The sequence below is a fragment of the Lissotriton vulgaris genome, chromosome 5 (genome assembly GCF_964263255.1).
Source record: "Lissotriton vulgaris chromosome 5, aLisVul1.2, whole genome shotgun sequence".
Classification (NCBI taxonomy): Eukaryota; Metazoa; Chordata; class Amphibia; order Caudata; family Salamandridae; genus Lissotriton; species Lissotriton vulgaris.
Window position 1 is genome coordinate 420,738,750 of NC_141693.1, and position 22,045 is coordinate 420,760,794.

General features: G+C 47.4%; 1 protein-coding gene across 2 annotated transcripts in view; it reads left to right on the forward strand.

The window, feature by feature from the left end:
- WDFY4 (WDFY family member 4) overlaps positions 1–22,045 on the forward strand; it is an 856,906-nt gene that overhangs the window by 749,771 nt on the left and 85,090 nt on the right. For both annotated transcript variants that reach the window (XM_086921796.1, XM_086921797.1), the window contains one exon: positions 16,405–16,558. In XM_086921796.1, coding sequence (XP_086777922.1) covers positions 16,405–16,558 — 154 coding nt within the window. The remainder of the gene's footprint in view (positions 1–16,404; positions 16,559–22,045) is intronic.

Sequence of the window (22,045 nt, forward strand, 5' to 3'; positions counted from 1 at the left end):
GCATCCCCACCAGCACAACGGACCCCAACGAAGCAGCCAGCAACCTCACCAAGTGGCTGACCGCCTGCGCCAATGACCTCGCTCCACTAAAGAACCCTCCCAGCGGACACGGCCGGAAGAAAACCCCCTGGTTCACCGACGAACTCAAGGAATCCAAGAAGAACTGCCGCACCCTCGAGAAAGCCTGGGGACTCGACAACACCCCAGACAACATGACCGCCCTCAAGCACGCCACCCGCAAACACCATCAGCTAATCCGCGCCACCAAGAAGACGGCACTCAAAGAACGACTGGACAACAACACCTACGACAGCAAGGAACTCTTCATCATCGTCAAAGAGTTCTCCAACCCCAGCGCCGGAAACGACGACATCACTCCCTCGCAAGACCTCTGCAACTCACTCGCCTCGTTCTTCCACCGCAAGATCGCCGACATACACAACAGCTTCGACGCACAGACCACACACCCTATCACCGAACCAACGCCCGCCACCACCACCCTCTGCAACTGGACCCCGATCAGCACCGAAGACGCCACCCGCACGATGAACTCCATCCATTCCGGATCACCAACCGACCCATGCCCACACCACGTCTTCAACAAAGCCGACGCCACCATTGCACCCCATCTCCGAGACACCATCAACTCCTCCTTCCACACAGCCACCTTCCCGGAGAGCTGGAAGCACGCCGAGCTGACCGCCCTACTGAAGAAACCAACGGCGGACCCCACCAACCTCAAGAACTACCGTCCCATCTCGCTCCTTCCTTTTCCGGCCAAAGTCATCGAGAAGACCGTCAACAGACAACTGGCCGCCTTCCTCGAGACGAACGGATCCCTCGCCCCATCGCAGTCCGGATTTCGGGCCAACCACAGCACTGAGACCGCCCTGATCGCAGCCACCGACGACATCAGAGCCCTGATCGGCAACGGGGAAACAGCGGCCCTCATCCTCCTTGACCTCTCTGCGGTATTCGACACCGTCTGCCACCGAACTCTAGTGAAGCGCCTCAGCAACATCGGAATTTGAGAAAAAGCACTGGAATGGATCATCTCGTTCCTCACCGGAAGAACCCAGAGAGTCCGCCTCCCTCCGTTCAGATCCGAGGCCACCGAAGTCATCTGCGGCGTACCACAAGGATCGTCGCTCAGCCCAACCCTCTTCAACGTCTACAGGAGCCCCCTCGCAGCCATCGCACGCCAGCACAACCTCAACATCATCTCCTACGCTGACGACACCCAGCTCATCCTATCCCTCACCAGCGACCCCACCACCGCCAGAGCCAACCTACACGAAGGGATGAAAAACGTCGCCGACTGGATGAGGAACAGCCGCCTCAAACTGAACTCGGACAAGACGGAAGTCCTCATCCTGGGATCATCACCCTCCGCCTGGGACGACTCCTGGTGGCCCCCGGCCCTGGGCACCGCTCCCAAACCGAGGGACCATGCACGCAACCTGGGCTTCATCCTGGACTCCTCCCTATCAATGACCAAACAAGTCAACGCCATCTCATCCTAGTGCTACAACACCCTGTGCATGCTCCGCAAGATCTTCAGATGGATCCCCATGGAAAACAGGAAGACCGTCACCCAGGCACTCGTCACCAGCCGACTGGACACCCTCTACGCCGGAACCACAGCGAAACTTAAAAAAAGACTCCAACGCATCCAAAACGCCTCCGCCCGACTCATCCTCGACATCCCCCAACACAGCCACATCACCGGACACCTGAGAGACCTGCACTGGCTCCCCGTCAGCAAGAGAATCACGTTCAGACTCCTCACCCACGCACACAAGGCTCTCCACGACCTGGGCCCCAAGTACCTCAACGACCGCATGACCTTCTACACGCCCACCCGCCAGCTACGATCGACCAGCCACGCCCTCGCCACCATACCACACATCCGCAGAGCCACCGCCGGAGGAAGATCCTTCTCCTACCTGGCAGCCAAGACGTGGAACTCCCTCCCCACCCACCTCCGGCGAACACAAGACCATCTTGCCTTCAGGAAGCAGCTCAAGACCTGGCTGTTCGAGCAGTAACTTTCCCCTCCCCCAGCGCCTTGAGACCCTTCCGGGTGAGTAGTGCGCTATACAAATGACGTGATTGATTGATTGATATATATAGGGATTCAGTCTGATTTGTGGTAGAAGAGATTAGTATTTTTTCTCATGAATTTCAGATATTATCCAGTGATAACATTTATGCTCTACTCTGCACGGGGCAGTAGCATCTGGTTTTGCATTCATTATATATTTTACGTTAATTGATTTTTGGACTATTTTCCTCATGTTTGCTACTTTTTTGAGATCAAATAGACTCCAGTCCACATTGGCACACTGTCTTTCATCCGATTGAGCGGAACACAATACATTCTTGTTAATATGAGAAAGGTTTTGATAAATTATACAACATGTTATTCATACTAAGTGTGGATCTGTGTCAAGCTCAATGACTATGTATTTCACATTGATTTAATGTTCGATCGAAAGAGACACAACATGTTCATACCAAGGTCATTACGTTTTGATAAATAACACAACATGTTATTCATAATAGGTGTGGATCTTTGTCAGGCTTATGTATTTTACATTGATTGAATGTTCGATCGAGAGAGACACAACATGTTCATATCATTACGAGTAAGAAATTTTTGATTCACTGGGACCACGATAACACAACAGGTTGTCTAATATTGACTTGTGGCAGGTCGAATGATTACCTCTATGTATTATACATTAATTGATTTATTACGTATTTCACTATATATACCTTGATGCGTAACTAATGACATGCTATTTTCAATCTGTCCAATGTAATTTACAACTGTGTTGACGTTAATTTACCATTCCAACATGTCTGCCATTTGCATTTACTAGTCCTATGTTTATGTCGATATGTGATTAACAACGCTGAACTTTATTTAAATACCGGAGTTACTTGTGTTGGGTTACACGTGAACAAGGCTGTTGAGCTGAAACGCGTTGTGTAAATAAACTGCAAATCCTACACTTTGGATTCCTTTGCCTGATTGCCTGAGAGCTCATGACGAACTTTGCTTCCTTGGATATATATATATATATATATATATATATATATATATATATATATATATATATATATATATATATATATATATATATATATATATATATATATATATATTCTTTTTTCCACAATAAAACAAAGATGAAAGTACAATCATGGTTATATTTGGTTACAAGAGCTAAAGGCACATTTTAAAAAAAACATCTGAAAGTCTCTGAAAGAAACACAGGTAAAGCATAGTTATGGTTAAGAAACAAACCCTAAAAACCACTGAAATTCACCAGCTATGGTCAGATAAACGAATCATATTTTGCTGCCTTGTCGTGCACTGGGTATTACCTTGTGTATTATATCACTCATGATGTTAAATTAAATCATTGATGGCATCACCGATGACCTCTCAAATGACGTAATTGATGACATCATCTAATAGTACCATTATTCAGTCTTCAGCCATGCACAGTGGGGCTTAGCCACAAAACCAAGCCTTGAGTTCTGTCACAATTTCTCTGTGATAACCAATCTACACTACTCACAGCCTTTAGCACCCCCACTGTGCATGAACCGCAGCCCTATTCAGTAGTTTTAGTGTCTGTAGTCAAACCTTCAAAGGTAACCCATAGCTGGTGTGCACGGCCAAAAGCCAACATACCTACACTTTAACTGTGTTTTAGTGAATTTCAGAGGTATTTTTGATAATAAGTAAAGTTTTGAGAGGCAAAGCCAATCATAACAGTACTTTAATGTTTTCATTTTTTCTGTGAATTTTTAGAGTTTGTGATAGTAATCCACATATTGAACTTCAGACCTTGGCCTGCAGCCAGGGGATTACAGCCAACCCCCACTGCCTAAGGAGCAGCAGGGTTTGGCCACAATGCCTGGTCTACGGACAGGCCCTTCACCCAAATTGCCACGAGTGATCAACCTGCACCACACAGGGCCATTGGCTGCGAACAGCGGTGGTTGGCCTCAAGTGTGTGCACCAAATCCTCAGCGGTCCCACTGTGCTCATCCTTTGGTCAGGCGAGGTAGAGGCTGATTGCATAACCAGTCTGTGACAAGGCTCTGCACTCAACCCACAACAGGTGGCCAACCCCAATTGCCCGGAGCCTTCGGTCATGCACAGCATAGGTAGGCCACAAGGCCTAGTCTGTGGGCAGGCACTGCCCCCAAACTTCTGCAACCGACCCCTTCTGCACACACCACAGTAGGATTGGCAGCATGGCCTGTGCCTCTGGTGAGGCCAAGTACCCAACCCACTGCAGGTGGACAACCTTTTTTTCTAATATTTGTTGTACGCAACATCATTTTTCAGGCTTGAATATAAGGATTTATAGTGTTTCAACAACCTGTAGCAACACACCCTTGCTGCTCAGCAAGCCAAGGGTAACTAACCCCATGCTTGGCCTTGTGAAGCAGGGGTTAGCTACAGAGCCTCTACCCAGACACCCATGGACATCCAATGCCCATGTCTGCAGGGTCCTTTCTCTAGCCTGGCCCTGCATCCAACCTTCTGTGGGCAGCCAAGCTCTGCTAAACTCTACCCTCCTTGAGCAGCCTACACCTGCTGTGCAAGGCTTTTGGCTGTGTGCAGCTGGTGTTGGTCACATGGCCTGCCCTCTAGACAGACCCTTCACTCATCCCAATGGGGACAATCATCTGCACTGCACACACCAAGGACAGCTGAAGGATTTTTGGGTTCCCAGGCAAACATACTTTGTGGCCTCCTATCTGGCGCAACTTTACATTTATTTTCCATTTTCAGTAATTCTAGCACTCATTTTTAGCAAACAATATATGATTATTGTTATTTTGTTAGAAACGGGGGCACGCAGAAATAGAAAATAAAAGTACAAAAGCAAATGTGTATTGTACACGTCCCTGACAGCACACTTTTCCCCCGAGTACTATTTGGTGATAATGCTGTTAGTTACAGGGCATATCGTTCACTGTTTCTAGAAAGGAGGGGGGGTCCAAAGGAGACTCCAAGGCTATATCAGTCTTCACGTAGTTTTGTGTAAGAGGGACACACTCAAAAAAACTCTGGACCTCTTGAGTTTTGAACAGTAAAGTCTTTAGGGGGGTAGTGAGTGTGTTTACAACAGTTCTTTGTATCATCAGGCTGAATCCTTACTCATATAGATTGAGTCAAAAGTCAATTTTTCTGTAGAAAAAAGATCTTTATTGATTCTAATAAAAACATGAACAGCCGACACGTGTTTTTCGAAGTCGGGAGCCTGCAGATCGTTCCTTCGCGAAAGCGGAAGGAACGATCTGCAGGCTCCCGACTTCGAAACTTAGGGATTTCCCCTTACAAATTTATATTTTTAAAAAACGGATGATTGTTGGAAAACAGCACAATAATGAGGAAGAACTGCAATGAGCAGATTGATATTAAATAGCCTTGAAAAAGCCCTGGCGCGAATCGCCAAAGGGGGCGAAACACGTGTCGGCTGTTCATGTTTTTATTAGAATCAATAAAGATCTTTTTTCTACAGAAAAATGGACTTTTGACTCAATCTATATGAGTAAGGATTCAGCCTGATGATACAAAGAACTGTTGTAAACACACTCACTACCCCCCTAAAGGCATATCGTTCACTGTGTCAGGCATACCCATCTCTGCATCTCATAACACCAAATAGGAAATATATTAAATCCATAGGTCAATCAGCACTAAAGTGCCTGAGTCCAAAAGGGTGCCATTGTCTCTTAAAATGATACAGTGGCTTGGAAGAATGGAGTGAAGCTGGTGATCTGTGGGAAGGGAGAGCCACAACACCGCTCTGTGCAGACAACCTCAGAGGGAAGACAGACTGCTGAACCCTCGAACGGATTTGATTGGCTACGGATATCGAAGGACCTGAGTGGTCCTAGGCCTGAGAGGGTTGGACGGGGTTTACTCACTTCCTCTTCAAAAGTGTACAGGACATGAGGAGGCCAGAGGCAGTGGTGGCTTGGATGGTGTGTGAGCCATGTTGTTGGATACAGTGGAATTGGTGGGCACTTAGATCACTCAAGATGACACAAGAGGGTTGAGGGGCATCTGGCTTCACTGGACAGGGAGCTGAGGCTGAAGCAGTGATGTAACCAGTCGCCCAGTGGAGCACTTTTACTGTAAGCTGATACAGGAGCTGGCACTAGAGGTAGACAGCTGGAGAAAGGGGTGCAACTCAAGAGTTTTTGAAAGAGGCGTGCAGGGCCGGCCCTAGGCATGTGCAAAGTGTGCACCTGCACAGGGCCGCCAAAACCACAGGGGCCGCCACGCGACGAGGATCGGTGATTAGTGCGCTTTACATACAGATGCGGTTTACTGAGGTGCCGTTTTTGACAGCTGGTGGGTTTTGTCCTGACTGCTTCGTGCAGAAGCCCCCAGCCCTTGGTTCAATGTTGCCGAAGGGCGGGAGTAGGGACACCGAATTGGGCTGGAATCTGGTATGTATTTGGTTCTGCAGGGCTGTGTGCAGCAGGCAGCCTGTACAGATTTTTTTCAGAGAGCCACGTGACGCTCTAGGACACCCCCGTGGCTGAAGCACAACCACGAGTCATTGTCCGCCCAGCGTTGAGGAGCAGAGACATCATATCCAGTTAATAAAGCAGTGCCAATGACCCCAGTCCTCCACCATGAGTAAACTGTAAGTACGCCAATGTCATACCGGCGGTGTTGTTATCTTTTGGAGCGTGGTGGCGGCGCTACAAGATTCCATCATTCACTACTGCAGTGCTTGCCCTGGCCTAGTAGCGCCCGCGGGCGTCGATCATACACATTATAATATCCACATTTGCAAGTTCTACACACGGTCTTACGCAGCATCATGGAAAAAAAAGGGAAAAATAGGCTAGACGTTGGTTTGATTGAGACTTTGGCTCCCGTAGTATGTCTGAACCTAATTTAAGGGCCGAGAAGCAGTTAAGGTAAGGCCCTGCCCCGGCTGGAATCTTGATTATTTAGTTCTGTGTGCGGTAGGCAGCGTGTGCAGTCAGATTTGTTTTCAGATTGCCACGTTTTGCTATGATTTTAATTGTCTACATAGCCACTAACCAACCCTTACTGTTAAATATGATACATTTGCGGCGGTATGGTGAAAGGAACGTTATCTTTACAAGACGAGCAGGAAGTCGTTTTTTTAACATAAGACATTTGCAGCGACTTGAAAACACATCCTGTCCTATTTGTAAGGTCTCTTTTCATACTTAACTCCACTCCTGAAGCCACGGGAAGGTCGTACAATCTGTGAAGATAATTTAGAGAATTACAAGTGTGCGGTTGAGACATGCCAGCATCCAGAGGGGCACAACTTGAGGCCTGGCGGGTGTCACAGCCTTTTGTGATTCTGCAATTTAACAAGTTAATATTTTCATGTTAAAGTAATACCTGTTATTAACGTGATTTGAAGCCATAGGGTAAATACTATTACAATGTCATAATGTACTGGTATTTCCTGTTCTTAATCAGGCACTTCCTCTTCTAGAAATACACTGCACGAAAACACCATTAATGCAATTAAGTGGTCTCTTTTTGTCTTTCTCTCTCCCACACATTTTTCACTATCCTTTTCTGCCCCTCCCTCTCTTTCCCTGCCACTCTGACTCTGTTTTCGCTCTCTCTTTATAGCTTCTTGTTTTCCCTCTCTTTCTTTATAGCCTTCTGTCTCCTACATGCTCCATCTTGATGCTTCCTTTTATTTTTCGTTTTCCGTCAAATCCTTTCCCTCTCTCTTTTATTACATGCTTGTCATTCTCAGAACACCACAGCGTGACAGCATTTTGAGTAATCAAGTGCTGCTGACTCATTTAGTTTTTATGTGAAAGTGATGTTGATGGAAATGGTGTGGCCCTCCCATCAGCCTGGTCGTTTTTTCTGCAAGTCATTATATTGACTATGGCAACATGTTTTTGTCCAAACTGGCATGGATTATGTATGTCACTTTAAAAAAAAAGATTTTTAATCTGAAGTTTGTATACACCATCCCAGAAGCAGAATATCCATAAAGAATGGCAGTGGCTCCCTCTTCCTAGATATATAGATAGATTGTTGTTTCTCAACCTACAGCTTTGACTTTATTCCCATGGTTGTTAGAACGTGGAAACCTTTATGTTCGCCAAATCACAATATCCAAATCCTTGCAAATCATTTTGAAAGAAAGGTACTTGTGGGCTATCGTAGGGAGTGAAAAAAAACAGGTGCTAACAGTATATTTTGTACTACCGTTTCATAAGAACCTTAGAGGAGAGCACTGCCTGGGCTTACTCTGGCTTTGCACTAGCCTTTTACCATCATAAGTTTTGCTTTTTTAAAAGACTGCACTAGAAACAAATTGTTGCCCATAGATTTAGTAAATGCACTCCTGCTTTTAAACACAGTGTTGTACTAGCAGATCAGGCATTTCCAAAGTGCCAGTCCCAGTGTGACTGACAAGCCTGCTCAACTCTTTAAAGATAGAACACCTGTTAGAAGCAACTTTCAAACTCACAAATCGGAAGATATTTAATTGTTTGCAGGCAAGTACGCCCCCATGCATTCTTCTTTATGGTATAATCCAAGTGAGCTTCAGAAACAGTTTTCAAAAACTCAGACATCACTACTTCATTGTTCATTACTTTCAGTAAAATTACATGTATCGTTGCATTTGCTTATGAGGAAGGCTCCCTTGCTGAAATTCAGATTGGGTATTACATTTAACTTTTAGCAGTGACAGTTGAGGATGTGGGTGAAGCCAATAGACCAAGTGGGTGGAGCTAGTGGAGGAAGTGGGTGGAGCCTGGGAGAAGTAGGTGTGGCCTCCGACAAACATTTGAGCACCTGGACTTCATATTTTACAAATTAAGCACTGCCTGGCTTCTTGGCACTCGGGCAGGCGGCGTGTCTCCTCTCGTGCCAGGGACAGCCCCGCGTTGTACACAAACACCCAGACGGATACTTTTCCGCATGCAGCGCGTGTTGTGACCACAAACAGCGCCTCGACGGGTCGGGTATAAATACCCTTGAGGCCGCAGGCTGCCCGGAGGTCGGCAAGTTTGTTGTGCGCCCAGAGGCCGCGTCGCAGCGGGCCTCGGCCGATGGTTACACCTGCCACCGGGGGAGGTTTACACCCAACAAGCAGAGCTGCGAGGAGTCAACAGGCCCATGACCCTCGAAATATGAAACAAACAGAAAGTTTGTCCCAACTTGTGATGCCGGAGGGCTCGCCGCCTCCCGGGCAGAGAGTGCCTCGAAGTATGCGCTCTTGCGCCCAGGCGCTGCGAGGGAAGGGTTTGGCCTGGTCCTCTTCCCACATGCACACCTGCTCAGATTGTCCTACAAACAGTGTGCACAATGGCAAATATTTAGGATAACAAGGAACCAACCGGCAACCGCCACTGAGGAGAGGGCGGGCAGGACACCAGACCTCCGCAGAAAGACGGACAGGACACACTGACAGTCAGGCTCGGCTCTAAAGGGCGGGCAGGACACCAGACCTCCACAGAAAGACGGACAGGATACACTGACAGGCAGGCCCGTCTGGCGGCCACCTGGCAGGATTTGACGGCCTCCGGGCAATGGCAGCGTGAGCGTTGTTGTTTTCAGTTTCACTTGCCCAGCCAGCCAGCAGCTTGGGTCCGAGGGCCGTCAATCTTAGCCCCACTATACCAATGGCGTGACGGCCCTGGGACAGCCCCCGCGCTCTGCGCAACTGTGCACCTGCTGCTCTTAGCCGCTCAGTGACACGTCACGGTGGTCACGCTCCCGCCAGGGAGAGTGCGTGACGTGAGTGAGCGGTGCGTCGTCATCGTGTGAGATTGAGAATAAAGAACAATTAACGTCGCCACCCGATCATCAGACAGAGAACACTGTCCGACTCCGGCACTATCTCGACTCTTCCCCGAGTCCGACCCTTCAAATTTGGAATGGTGAGAGTCTGACTGTCTCTGAGACAAGACTGCTCACAAAATATTTATAATGTAATCGCCTGTCTTTCCAGTTGAGCTGCCTAGTTAGGTGAGTGTTAACAACATGTCTCAGATGCGCAGCGTAGTCAATACTGAATGGTTTGTCTGCATTATGCATGTTCAAGACACGCATGTGTATGCACATTTGAGTGTGTGCCTGTGCATAACCGAGAACTCACGAATGCATGCGTCTGTGTGCTCCTCAACGTGTGTGTGTGTTCCTGTTGTGCGTGAGTGCGTGCATGCACATTTGTGCGTTCGTGAGCACGCGAATGTGTGGTTGTTTGCGTGAGTGTTTGTTTCTGGCTGCCTTTTATATGCACTAGCCGTGCTTGTTGAGTTGAAGGGTGACATACGAGCAGCGAGATACGCCTTGGTTAATGGCAAAGTTCCCGGGGCCTCCACCTACGCTCCCTGCACAGGGCCACCATGAGCCTAGAGCCGGCCCTGAGGCGTGCCTTGATGAAGAAGGAGATACTAAATCCAGCCCTTGTTTCCAAAGGACATAGCGCTTACCCCACCAACTCTTAATAGGGTGCTACCAGTTTTGGGAGTGGCAACAGCTCCACTGGGATTAGTCCAGTGATCCAGACTCTCCATACAGTGTGAATTACACCTTTTGTACCAGACAGCTAAATGACCTGCCTTTAGCATCTAAAGAGCCATTCTAGAGCCCTTACTTTGCAACCCGTGCATTATATCTAAAGACGGCTATCCCATGGTTAGAGCTGGGTCCGGCAGGGGGGCTTTTGAGATTCAGGCTACCCAACAATAAACGACATCAAAGAGAGCATGCCCCAGGGTAATTTTAAGATACCTTTCATAGACATTAGTGCATCCTCAAGAGTTAAGCAACTTAAAACACTGTCCATTAGGACCTTCTCTGTTCCCCAAAAAAGGACAGGAAATATCAAGCAGGCACATAAGGCTTTCATGATCCAACAGATATTGACCCCCCTGGACCCAATTGAGACCCCGCCTCCCGCAAAAAGGGGCACATTGACATACTCAATGAGTTTAATACAGAACTGACCTCCCTGAGACAAGACAGGCAAAGTCTATTTTGGATTTGGGCCATAATATAAAAAAAATCTGAAAATAGAATAAACAATATTGAAACTTTGGTCGCAGAGCAATACATGACCAAGATATGCTGGGGTAGAGGGTGGCGGAACCGAAAAAACAATATACTAACTTGACAGAAAAGCTTAAAGATGGCGAACATTGTTCCCCGAAGAGCAATGTTAGAATCTGAGACATCAACACCGAAATGGCCAGCACAGCCTTGGAACGATATGTTGTGGCACTCTTTTGCCGTAGCCTGTCTGAAACCGATGACTTTTCACTTGATTTAGACAGGATACATGGGGTTGTCTGTACCGTTTAGCAGCATCAGAGGTTATCCCAAGATGTACTCACTACCGATCTTTTTTTTCGAGCTGAAAGAAAAAAATAATGTTTAAAGCGAGACTAATAGAAAATATACAAATTCAGTGAGATAAAATTGAGCTGTTTCTAGATGTCATATCATCAACTTCAGCTCCAAGGAGAGATTTTAAAGCTGTTCTCACCATGCTCCACCAGAAATCATTCCCCTACAAATGGGATTATCCAGTGTGCCATCTATTCACCTTGGAAGCGAATACTCATGCAATATGTCACCTAAGTGAAGCCTGGAATCTTCTGGGCCTAGAAAAGAAGAGCTGTGGGCCTTTACAGATCCAGAAAGCTAAAGAGGAGGCAACAACACTACAAGATGAGACTGGAAATGGCTCAAAATCCGCACAGAGCATAGAAAAGCGAAAGAATGTTAGCTGGAAGCAACAATGGAGACACTTCTCAACTCATCGGCTGACAAATAAATTGCTTTTATGGACATTTTGTCTCCGTATCCCTGAAGGGTTATTCCGATTAAACTTGAAACGATGGCCTTATGTTTTAATGCCCTGTGGGATCCTTCGATCATCCTGCATAGATGACGTAAGAAAGGGGTAGTTGTGGGTTACTCCACCCATACAAGGGGTCCAGGATATTAGTTGGGGGGCATTCCTTCTTGCTGGGCTAGACTGGGCCCCATTGTTTGAGTTATATGGGTGCATCCCAACTACGTGATGCACAATGACATGTGCAAACATGTAAATAGTTTCTAAAGCTTGTTAAAAGCACTGGGAATGTTTGTTCTAGATTTTCATAATGCTAAGTTACAGTTCAGGACAATGGATCAATTCACAGTAGGCCCTCATGGCATTGATCCTCACAAAGCTGCTCCTGTAGGCAAAAGTGCTGCACACTGACAGTCCGAATCACACACGCATGGATGCTGGCATAGCCAAAGCTTTCGCTTGCCAATTTTCAATTGTGAGGATTTGGCTGTATTATATGGTATGGCTGTGCGACCTTGAATACACTCGTAAAAACTATCTTAGGTCTAGTGAGGTTCATTTGTGCAACCTTAAGTTCAACCCTGGGTAGCTATGGCTCTGAGCTGCAAGGCTTGAACAAAGGAACTAGTGTAAAGTACTTCACAGTACCAAACAACAAAATATGAAAGCTACGCAACACAAAAGAAATACGACACCAATTTATAAAGATAGGTTATCTTTTTATGACTTTTAAGAGTCCAATATTAGCAAAAATTACCAGAGGGTTCCAGAGATACAGATTTTTAAAGAAAACGTAATCTTTAATCCAATCGCAGACAAGCATTGGTAACTGTAAAGTTTGTAAACTTTTAAAAAGTTTGTAAAAGTTAGTTTTGCTACTCCCTGTCACCTTGGGTGACCAAATGCGGCAGGGAGAAGGTATTGTGGGCCAATGGGTAGATCTGGACAGTTACCAGGCCACCAGAATGTTTTCCAGTCCAGTTCTAAACTTTACAGCATTACAACCATAGATTTGAATCGAGTGGTCCTGATACGGCGGCTACAGGAGTTGAAGATGCTCAAAGATGTTCTGGGTGCTGTGCAGTCGACGAGTTGCCTTTGCTGTTATTACTCAGTCCACGTATCAGGTGGGTGACTTTGCCCATAGAGGGAGGGGGTCCCTCAAAGTCCTCTTTGAGACCGTAGAAAGCCAACAGCGGCTGGGCCACTGGTCTTTGTCCACAGTGGTCCCAGTGATATCCTTTGGTAGGGGATGCTGTCCCTCTTGGGTGACAAATCTGGCCTCAGATGGCGCTCCTGGGTTTAACTGACTTTGGTGCAACACTTGGGTGTCAAGGATCAGTCGCTTGGGGTGCCTACTGGCAGCTAGTAGTGAATCTTCCATAGTGGCTACCAACTTTCTGGTGTGGGCTACTTCAGTTGTGCTGACCCTGGTCAAGGTTCCAGGCAGTCAGTCCTCTGTTCCTTTGAGTGACTCCTTTGATCTAGTGCTGGGGCATGATGTTTCCCCAAGCAAGGAACCATAGGCACAGTCTTCTATTCGCTAGCCCAAGATGCAGCAGGTGCAACCCGTGCAGTCTAGAAGACTGGGTAGCCTCTCTTCGTGTAGTACAAGGGACAGGAGGGCTGTCCTTCAGTCCTTGTTCCAGTGCTAACGTGAACTAAGGGTCAGGGTGTCAAAGGTGCCATATTTATTCTCAGAAAGTGCTCTGAGGGGGAATATGCGCTCACTAGCCAAAGGGCTACCATGTCCCCTCCCTCTTGGTGATGACTTCCCAGCTGTGTGTATCGTCTAGCAATCCCAGAATGAGTGCACTATTCTTCCCACTCTCAAGATGTTGAGACCCTACCTCAGATGTTAGGAGCTTGGTAGCCCACCCTAGAGGTGTGGCGACCTGTGGGTTACACACCCACGGGAAAACAGGCTTGGGTACTGGTCTCCCCTCTCCGTCCCTGTCTCCAATCTCCCTACCTGCACAAAGGGCAACCCCTCAGGACTGTGAATGCCATTTGCCTACCAAAGGTTGCTTCGCCCTTGCAGCTCGCCTTTTGGGCTAACACCGTCAGTGGCTTCCTGCAACAGGAAGGTAACACCTCACCCTGCAGCTGGCTCCTATTTTTCTTAAACCTGGGTGTCGTTCACCCAACTTTCCAGTAGGGACTACAGCTGGTTGTTGGTCAGTGACAGTGTGAGGCATAGTGACAACTTTCTAAAAGTTGCATTTCTTTAATAGTAACATTAAATTCGACTTGGGCATCAGGTCGGTTTTAATGCAACGATTAATTTGATAGCTTACACCTTTTTTAAACCAATGGGGCTATCATTCCTTCCACAGCAAAACAACAATTTAGAAGTGTTGCTGTTAAGACATGCATAAAAATACATGTCCTACTTAATAATATACAACTCCCTGCCTTAGTGCTCAATATGCCTTCCTTAGGGGAGACTCCCATAAATTCTTAAGGGAAGTGGAGGCTTTGCCATTACTTTAAATGGCAAAGTCGAAATAGCGGTGTTACCACTGCCCTTCCAGTCTGCAGAGGCAGGCTGGGAGCCATTTTGTACATTGTCACAAACAGGTTGTCACAAGCAGTGCTCACTATCTAGAAGGTACTTTTGGCCTCCTGTTAAACCATCCACAAATAGTAAGTGCACCTGCCATCTTATTCTCTAGTGAGTAGAGCTACACAGTATTAGGCTTTAGGTCTTGCCAGCCCCTATGAGGTCATTAAACTGTTGATTATCTGTGGTTGTATGATGGAACAAACCAGGCATTCATCACGCATGCCTTAACAATGCGTAGGGTGCCACTCGTGACCCACTACCATGCACCCCATTACTATGCATGTCATTAGAATGCGCTTTCATCAGGACAAATTAGAAAGCACCATTACGATGCATATAGTAACCACGCATACTACTTCTACACAAACTTTTAAAATGAAATTGTAACACCAAAAAGTGCACTCAGGAAACAATCAGGCAGCTCAGCTGCTCAGTTTCGGAAGCAGCTGCCACGGCAGAACTTCAGGCGGGAAACATACACTCTTGCCCTGTACTCCTCTCTCATGCCAATGCACCCACCTCTTAGCCCTTGAGGGGTATAGTTCAGGGGTGACCCAGCACCTATGTACCTGCAAGTGTATCCACAGTATATCATGCGTCACTCGCAGTGCAAACATGCACTCTAGCCCCCATACTTTCCTCTCATGCCGATGCACCCACTACTTAGCCTGCGAGGGGTGGAGTCCAGGGGTGACCCACCTCCTCCGTGCCTGCCACTCCCAGCGCCTCCTCCGGTGCACTGTCTCAAGGCAGTCCTGATCCCAGGGCCGGCGCTAGGCATGGGCAGCGTGGGCGGCTGCACAGGGCCTCGCTCTCAGCCCACCAGCATGGGGCCACGCATCAGTGATGTGTCCTGTTGTTTCCCTGGCGATCTATTATAAAGAAAGGTGTTGCCTGCAATTAAGGTCCATTGGAAGGGGCCCCCTCCCTGGGCCTCTCATGGATGGTGTCCGGAGGCATAGGGGAGGGAGACGGAGACGCTCCCTCAATTGCAAGGAGATCATTCACAGACACTGTTGGGGGCCCATTGTCCAGCATTTTGGCGCCCCCACAGTTTTAACTTTTAGACCACAATCAATTCTCACACCTATCGGACTGAAGGTGTGAGAAATGCTTGTGGAGGAAAAGTTAAAACTGTGGGGGCGCCAAAATGCTGGACAATGGCCCCCCCACAGTGTCTGTGAATGGTCTCCTTGCAGGGGGCCACTTATCTAAATTAGAGGGGGCCTCGCAGGTTCCCTTTTAGCCCAGGGCCTCGCAGATCCTAGAACCGGCCCTGCCTGCTACCGTAGCTTTTCTTTTCCGGGGGCCGTGACCAGGGCAGGAGCGCTGGCTGCAAGCCATTGACAACCTCATATATTGCACTGTGTGCTCTCGGATAAGGTAGCAGGTACAGCCAGAGGAAGCCGTTGCCTGTGGCGCCGAACCAGCAGTGTAGATGGCGACTGTTTCAACAGTGTCGGACCACCACCATTTTAGTAGTTTTTCTCCATCAGTCTTCTGGGCCAATTAATCCTCCGCACACTCCCTAGAGATGGTCAGTTAGGAGGTCCCCAGACACAGCAGACAATCTGTTGGGGGTCCCGCCACTTAAACCAATACCACGCATATGCATTTATCATTAATTCTTTGTAAAGGCAAGCATGGTAAAGTCATACTTGTGGTAAAAGCATTCATATTAAAGGCATGCGTGGCAAAGGCAAAGGCAAGGGTGTGTGGTTGTGAGGGTGTTGTTTTTGTTTTGAGCCTTTACAGGAAGTGTATTCACTCTCAGTAAATGGGATGCAGTTCTCACACATTCATACGCCATTTGCAGTAGATTTTGAAGCCCCTGTATGGAGGTGTGAGTTCTTTCCAAAGATGTGATGGTACACTCAGTAGCTGTCATCTCGTTCTGGAGATATGAGGGCTCTCAGTAGGTGTGATTTTTCCCTTATTAGAGTTCTGAAGAAAATGTCTCATTTCTCTCAGGGTGGAAGCTTCGATGTCGCAGACCGGATGTTCCACAGTCTGAAGGGTGCATGGAGTTCAGCCTCTAGAGAGAACATGAGTGACATCCGGGAGCTCACCCCTGAGTTCTTCTACCTGCCCGAATTCCTGACCAATTCCAACCACTGTCAGTTTGGTAAGTGTATGGATTTCAACACTTAAATCTCTCGTTCACGGCATCTCAAACACACCACGGTGAGTGGAAAAATCACTGTTTTCCTAGAGAGAAACAAACTTTGAGAAGATAGGGACTTGGAGGAATTAGGTCCGTGGGTGTGTCTGAGACGAAGGAAGCGAGCAGGGGCAGTGTGGCGGCATATTTATATGTCACCAACTGTATCTACTGAGTACATAGACAATCCCCGTTGAAACGGAATGGTTGGATTCACTGGATCAAAATTGCACTGATTTACACTGCACTAAAGTAGTGAAACGCTGCATGTTTGGCATCACAGATGATGAGCGAGGGTGGGTGGTCAGTTCTGTACTCCAGGTCATTGACTTCACAATCACTGCTTGACTCCATGACTTTAGAGCAATGGGCAGTTGAAAAGGGTTATTAACCCCTTCGCTGCGGCGGCTATTCCGCCGCAGCGCGAAGGGGTGGGGGGTGGGGGGTGGCGGTCGCGCGGCGGTCCCGTGCTTGTGATGGAATTGCTCCATCACGGCTCGCGGGTGAGCTGTGCTTGTGTCGGAACGGTTCCGTCACGAACCCGCCCACCCATTAATTAGTCAGCGCAGGCGCGGAATTCACGCCGCGCAGGCGCGGTGAGCGGGCCGTGACGGAACCGTTCCGTCACAAGCACAGCTCACCCATGGCTTGTGACGGAGCGGTTCCGTCACAAGCATGCAACGGGTTAACAGAGTGCACTGGGGCTATCATTGGGGATCGGTGAAGTCTTTTTTAGTCCTCTAGGAGGGAATCCAGAATAACAGCTCTTCAATGTTTCGATCCTTGCATGACATCCATTGCTTCTTCTAGCTGAGTTGTGTTTTTTCTAAGTACTCATACCTGAATATTTTACCTGTGGTGGCACCCCTCGATATATTTTGCAGCGCCCCCAATATAGTTTGCAGGGACACCGTCTTTTTGTGTAACATCACTTTACAAATAAGGGCTAGTTTGCAAGAGTACCGATGTGCTAGCAAGAGGCTGGATCGAATGAAGTAAAATCAGGTTTGAACATACCGGTTATGGAACTCTCATTTCAACTAACTCTAGCGATTTTAAATGTAAACTTCCAGGTTCAGAACTCTTTTCATATTCTATGCCCCTCCTCCCATATTTGTGTGATAAGGGGTAATTTGTAAGAAGGCAGATGAACTCACATCTGGAGGAGGAAGGAACTTTGCTTTGGGCCAGTATAAGTGAATAAGTGAAGCACACACAGTAAACTGACTTGTCTCTAGGGGACCCGATCCCTTTTGCAAATGTGTTACCACCCAAGCTTAGGAGTCAGTTCTTTTCAATGTTTTAAAACCGGATTTCAGTCAGAAAACATTGAAACATCCCATAACGAATCTCTATTTAGAAAGGATGCCCTAAATACACCCCTTCCTAATAGTGATCAATTATGCCTTTCTAAACTCGTTTTGAGATTTGGTAACCTGTTACTGAATAGCAAATGGGTTAAGTACATTTAAAAAAGTCATCTAGTAGCAGCAAACCTTGTGATTTAATAAATTGCCGGCTTTGCAACCACTAAATGGTTTTGCTCAACTGCCATTGAGTGACATGCTATCCCTATATCACCCCCCATATTCAGGTGAAATGCTTTTTATTGTTTTGGAAATTACCTACCACCGTTAGCTCTTAGTGGTGACAAGTGTAGTTTACTTAGAGCCAAACCATTGTGCCCATCACTGTTTTAGGTCTTCGCCTACCGACAGCTCTTTTTTGCTGTTTGTTGTCAGAATTCCTATTTTGCCCTATACCAATACTTACATTGGGCTATGGGTCTATCCATTGGTTATCATTGGTTGTCTCTCTTGTCAATCTCATTTGCTTGTTTCTTTTTGTTGGGTTTCCTTCCCGTTCTTTTGTTTTAGCGCCTTTACCAGCATGTTCTTGTGTGACTTGTATCCTACCACTCTTTAAATTCAGGGAACACTCTTTTTCGTTTGCTTTCAGCAACTCTTCCATGTGCTGCATCCCCCTTCCCATGCCGTCATCTTCACTCTCCATGTTGCTGTCCCACACCAAGCTCATCCATTGCTTCCAACATCCACCACTGTCCCTTTTGAGCTTTTTCTAATTACTATCACCTGTCCATCACCCGGCCAATTCCATTGGTCCCCTTCCTTTTCTTGCTCCCTGCTCCTTTTCATATGTGCTGAATTTCTCTCCCTAACACTTCAGTCCCATTCTTTTGTTGCTTCCACTTCTCCTCTCCTCATTTTTTATTTTGCAAGTTTTTTGTACTTCTAAGAAGACCTGGCAGCTGAAATTTGTTACAGGATCACAGCGCATGACATCAGCATGTGACATCACAGGAAGTGACATCACAAGAAGTGACATCAGATCTTAAGCTCTCACATATATATTTAACAGGTCTCTCATGAGTATGAATGAATGATTAAAATTTATAGTGCGCAAACAATAACCCGCAGGTATCAAGGCGCCTAACAGAAAGAGGTCAAAAAAGAATATTGCTTTGCTACAGGTACGCTTGCGTGAAAAGGTGAGTTTTCAGAGCCCTTTTAAAAGCCTGAAGGGTAGACAGTGATCTTATTTCCAAAGGAAGTGCGTTCCACCATGTAGGAGCCAAGGTGGAGAAGGCCCTGCCACCCCATTTCGCTCTCCTGAAGCGAGGGATCGTTAGCAGAAGTCTACCGGAGGATCGTAGAGTTCTGGTGGGGAGATAGCGGGACAGGATGGAACCTAGACCAGAGGGGCTGTTTCTGGCCAGAGTCTTGTATGTCAGACTTAGGATCTTAAAACGGATCCGGGCCTCTACGGGTAGCCAGTGTAGCAGCTTTCTAGCTGCTGTGGCTGAGGAACGCTTGGGCAAATCCAGAACGAACCTGGCAGTGGCATTTTGGACTACCTGCAGGCGCTGCAGTAGGCCCTTTTTCAGGCCCGCATACAGTGCATTGCAATAGTCGATCCTAGAGCCTATCAGAGCGACTGCTAGTTGTTTCCTGGCCCGAAGGGAGAGGTAGTTCCTAATCCTTCTCAGGATATGAATGATGCCCCAGCAGGTGGAGATGGTACGACTAACCTGCTTGCACATGTCCAGGGGGGGGTCAATCATGACCCCCAAGTTCTTGGCAGAGGCAGTAGGGGTGGGACAGGTTCCCAATGACTCTGGCCACCAACTAGACGACCATACTTCCTCTTTCCCTCCGAACACCATCACCTCAGTCTTCTCTCCGTTTAGTTTAAGCGAGTTAGTTGTCATCCACTTGCCGACTGCCTCCATGCAAGATCTAAAATTGGAGGCAGTTGGAACGCTAGCATGGGAGAGAGAGACCAGGATCTGGGTGTCGTCAGCGTAGGAAATTATCTCCATCCCGTAAGATCTGATCAGCCTGGCAAGTGGGGTCACGTAGATGTTAAAGAGGGTACATTTGAGCAGATTGATTTAGGCAGAAGATTCACACTTTTGTAAGCTTCACATAAACCAATGTTGACTTTAGTCAGCGTAAAGCTTCCTCTACCCATAGTGCTTTAAAAGAAAAAATAGTGATATTTAAATTATTACAATGCCTCCTCAGGGGTAGTAAGCGCTATATAAATGCTATTTATTTTGTGCAAATACTGGGAACGATCAACACATCTAAAGTTCTTACTGTGCATGCATATCTCCTAAACAGAGCCTGAATAAAATGAAAAGTTGTCTCTCTTAAGTATGTGTGAAGTGCTAACATTTGTTTCCCCTCTGCTGCATTTGCTTCTAGGTGTGAGGCTCCTGACTGCTGCCAGCCAGGAGTCTCAAACAAAACGAGGCCTGATGAGCCCTCAAATTCGGCCTTTGTTATGGGCCCAGCAGGAGTCAGAAAAAAGACAGCCCCATCCCTTACCCGCCTGCTCGTTGTTGCGGATCGAAAGCAAATAACAACTTGCAGGCATTGCTGAAAGTGTCCCGGTGTTTGGAAATTACACCTGGACGAATTCAGCATATTTTTCAGTGGGGCCCAACTTCTTGGCAGGGTGGACGACGTCCACCCTGTGAAAAAAGTGGGTGTATGCTGTCCAGCCGCGTGTACCCCCGAATCGTGCCCTCAGGGCCGGACTGAGAACAGAAACCGGCCCTGGCAAACTGCTCAGCTGGCCTCCCCTGGGGCCAGGGGGAGTGCAGGTGTGCAGTTTGCGACGGCCGGTTTCGGCCGATTTTGTTACCGGGGGCCGACATTGCCGGCCCCGGTAACAAAAACGGCCCCCCAGGGGCCCAAAACCGGCCCCCACCCTAGCGGCCGACCGGGGAAACGCCCGGTGCCCGCTATGGCCAGTCCGGCCCTGCGTGCCCTGAGGATGCCCTGTGTCGAGGCAGCACGTGCATATTGTTATTTTTCTTCGCTGTCAAACATTTTCCTCTTGGAGGAACCCCTACACTCCCACCAGGTGTGTGGGTGATCCCTTTCCTTCCCACCTTAGAAGGAGGGTTACTCGAGCCCCTCTGCTGGAGTAAACCTCTGTACATGTCCAGGGTGGGAGAGTTAGATAGGCATTTGTGGGCCTTCACGATCTTCCAAGGATGAGCAAGGCAAACCACGCTTTGCACATGCTACTCCCCACCCGTAGATTCTCACCTGCCTTATCCCGCATGCTTGTGACAAGGAATTACCAATAGTAAAATAATTCTCGCCAGGCTGATATCTTTTTGTGGATAGCTGCCTGGCATAAATGAAGACATTTTTGCCCATAAACATTAGTTTACGATTGTAAACACCTATTAGCCTCATAGACCAAGGCATAAGGTTGCTAGATGAAGACTTGTCACCAGTGGCACCTTTTTCCAGTTCTAGGCTTTTTTTTATTACTAACCTGGTGCATTCTGGAAGTTGTAGTCTTGGTTCATTTCAACTGAGCAACTTGGACTGCTGAATTCAAGGGTTTCTGACAGGAAAGTCTAGGATTGGGACACTTAGGAGCATATTTTCTAGCCCCTATTGCCACAGGAACGTCACTTATAACAACGTTCCTATGACAAAAGGGGCTTCACTTTATTTTCAAGGCATCGTCAAGACACTTAAACGGGGCCGAACGCCACCTTGAGAATAAGCCACACTTTCACGCTGTACTTAGCATAAAAGAGAGGGGCAGTGGGTGTAACAGTGTGCGTTCTGCCACAACACCCGTTGATTTTTATGTTACCCCTATTTACAAGGGTGGCGTAAATAGGAGGCCGTGCCAAAATTAAGAGCAGGGAAAATCTGGTCTTAACATGGCAAAACGAGGAGAAATGCTTTATTTCTCCTCTTTTTTTGCTGTTTCAGCAAAACACCATGAATGATTATTTATGTGTAGGAAGGCGTCCCTTCCTGCACATAAACAATCATTACAAAAATGACAATTTGCAACTTCTATGGGTGCTTCACAATGCAGCACACATAGAAGTTTCAAATCACCATTAGTGATTGCTTATGTGCAGGAAGCGACACCTTCCTGCACATAAACAAT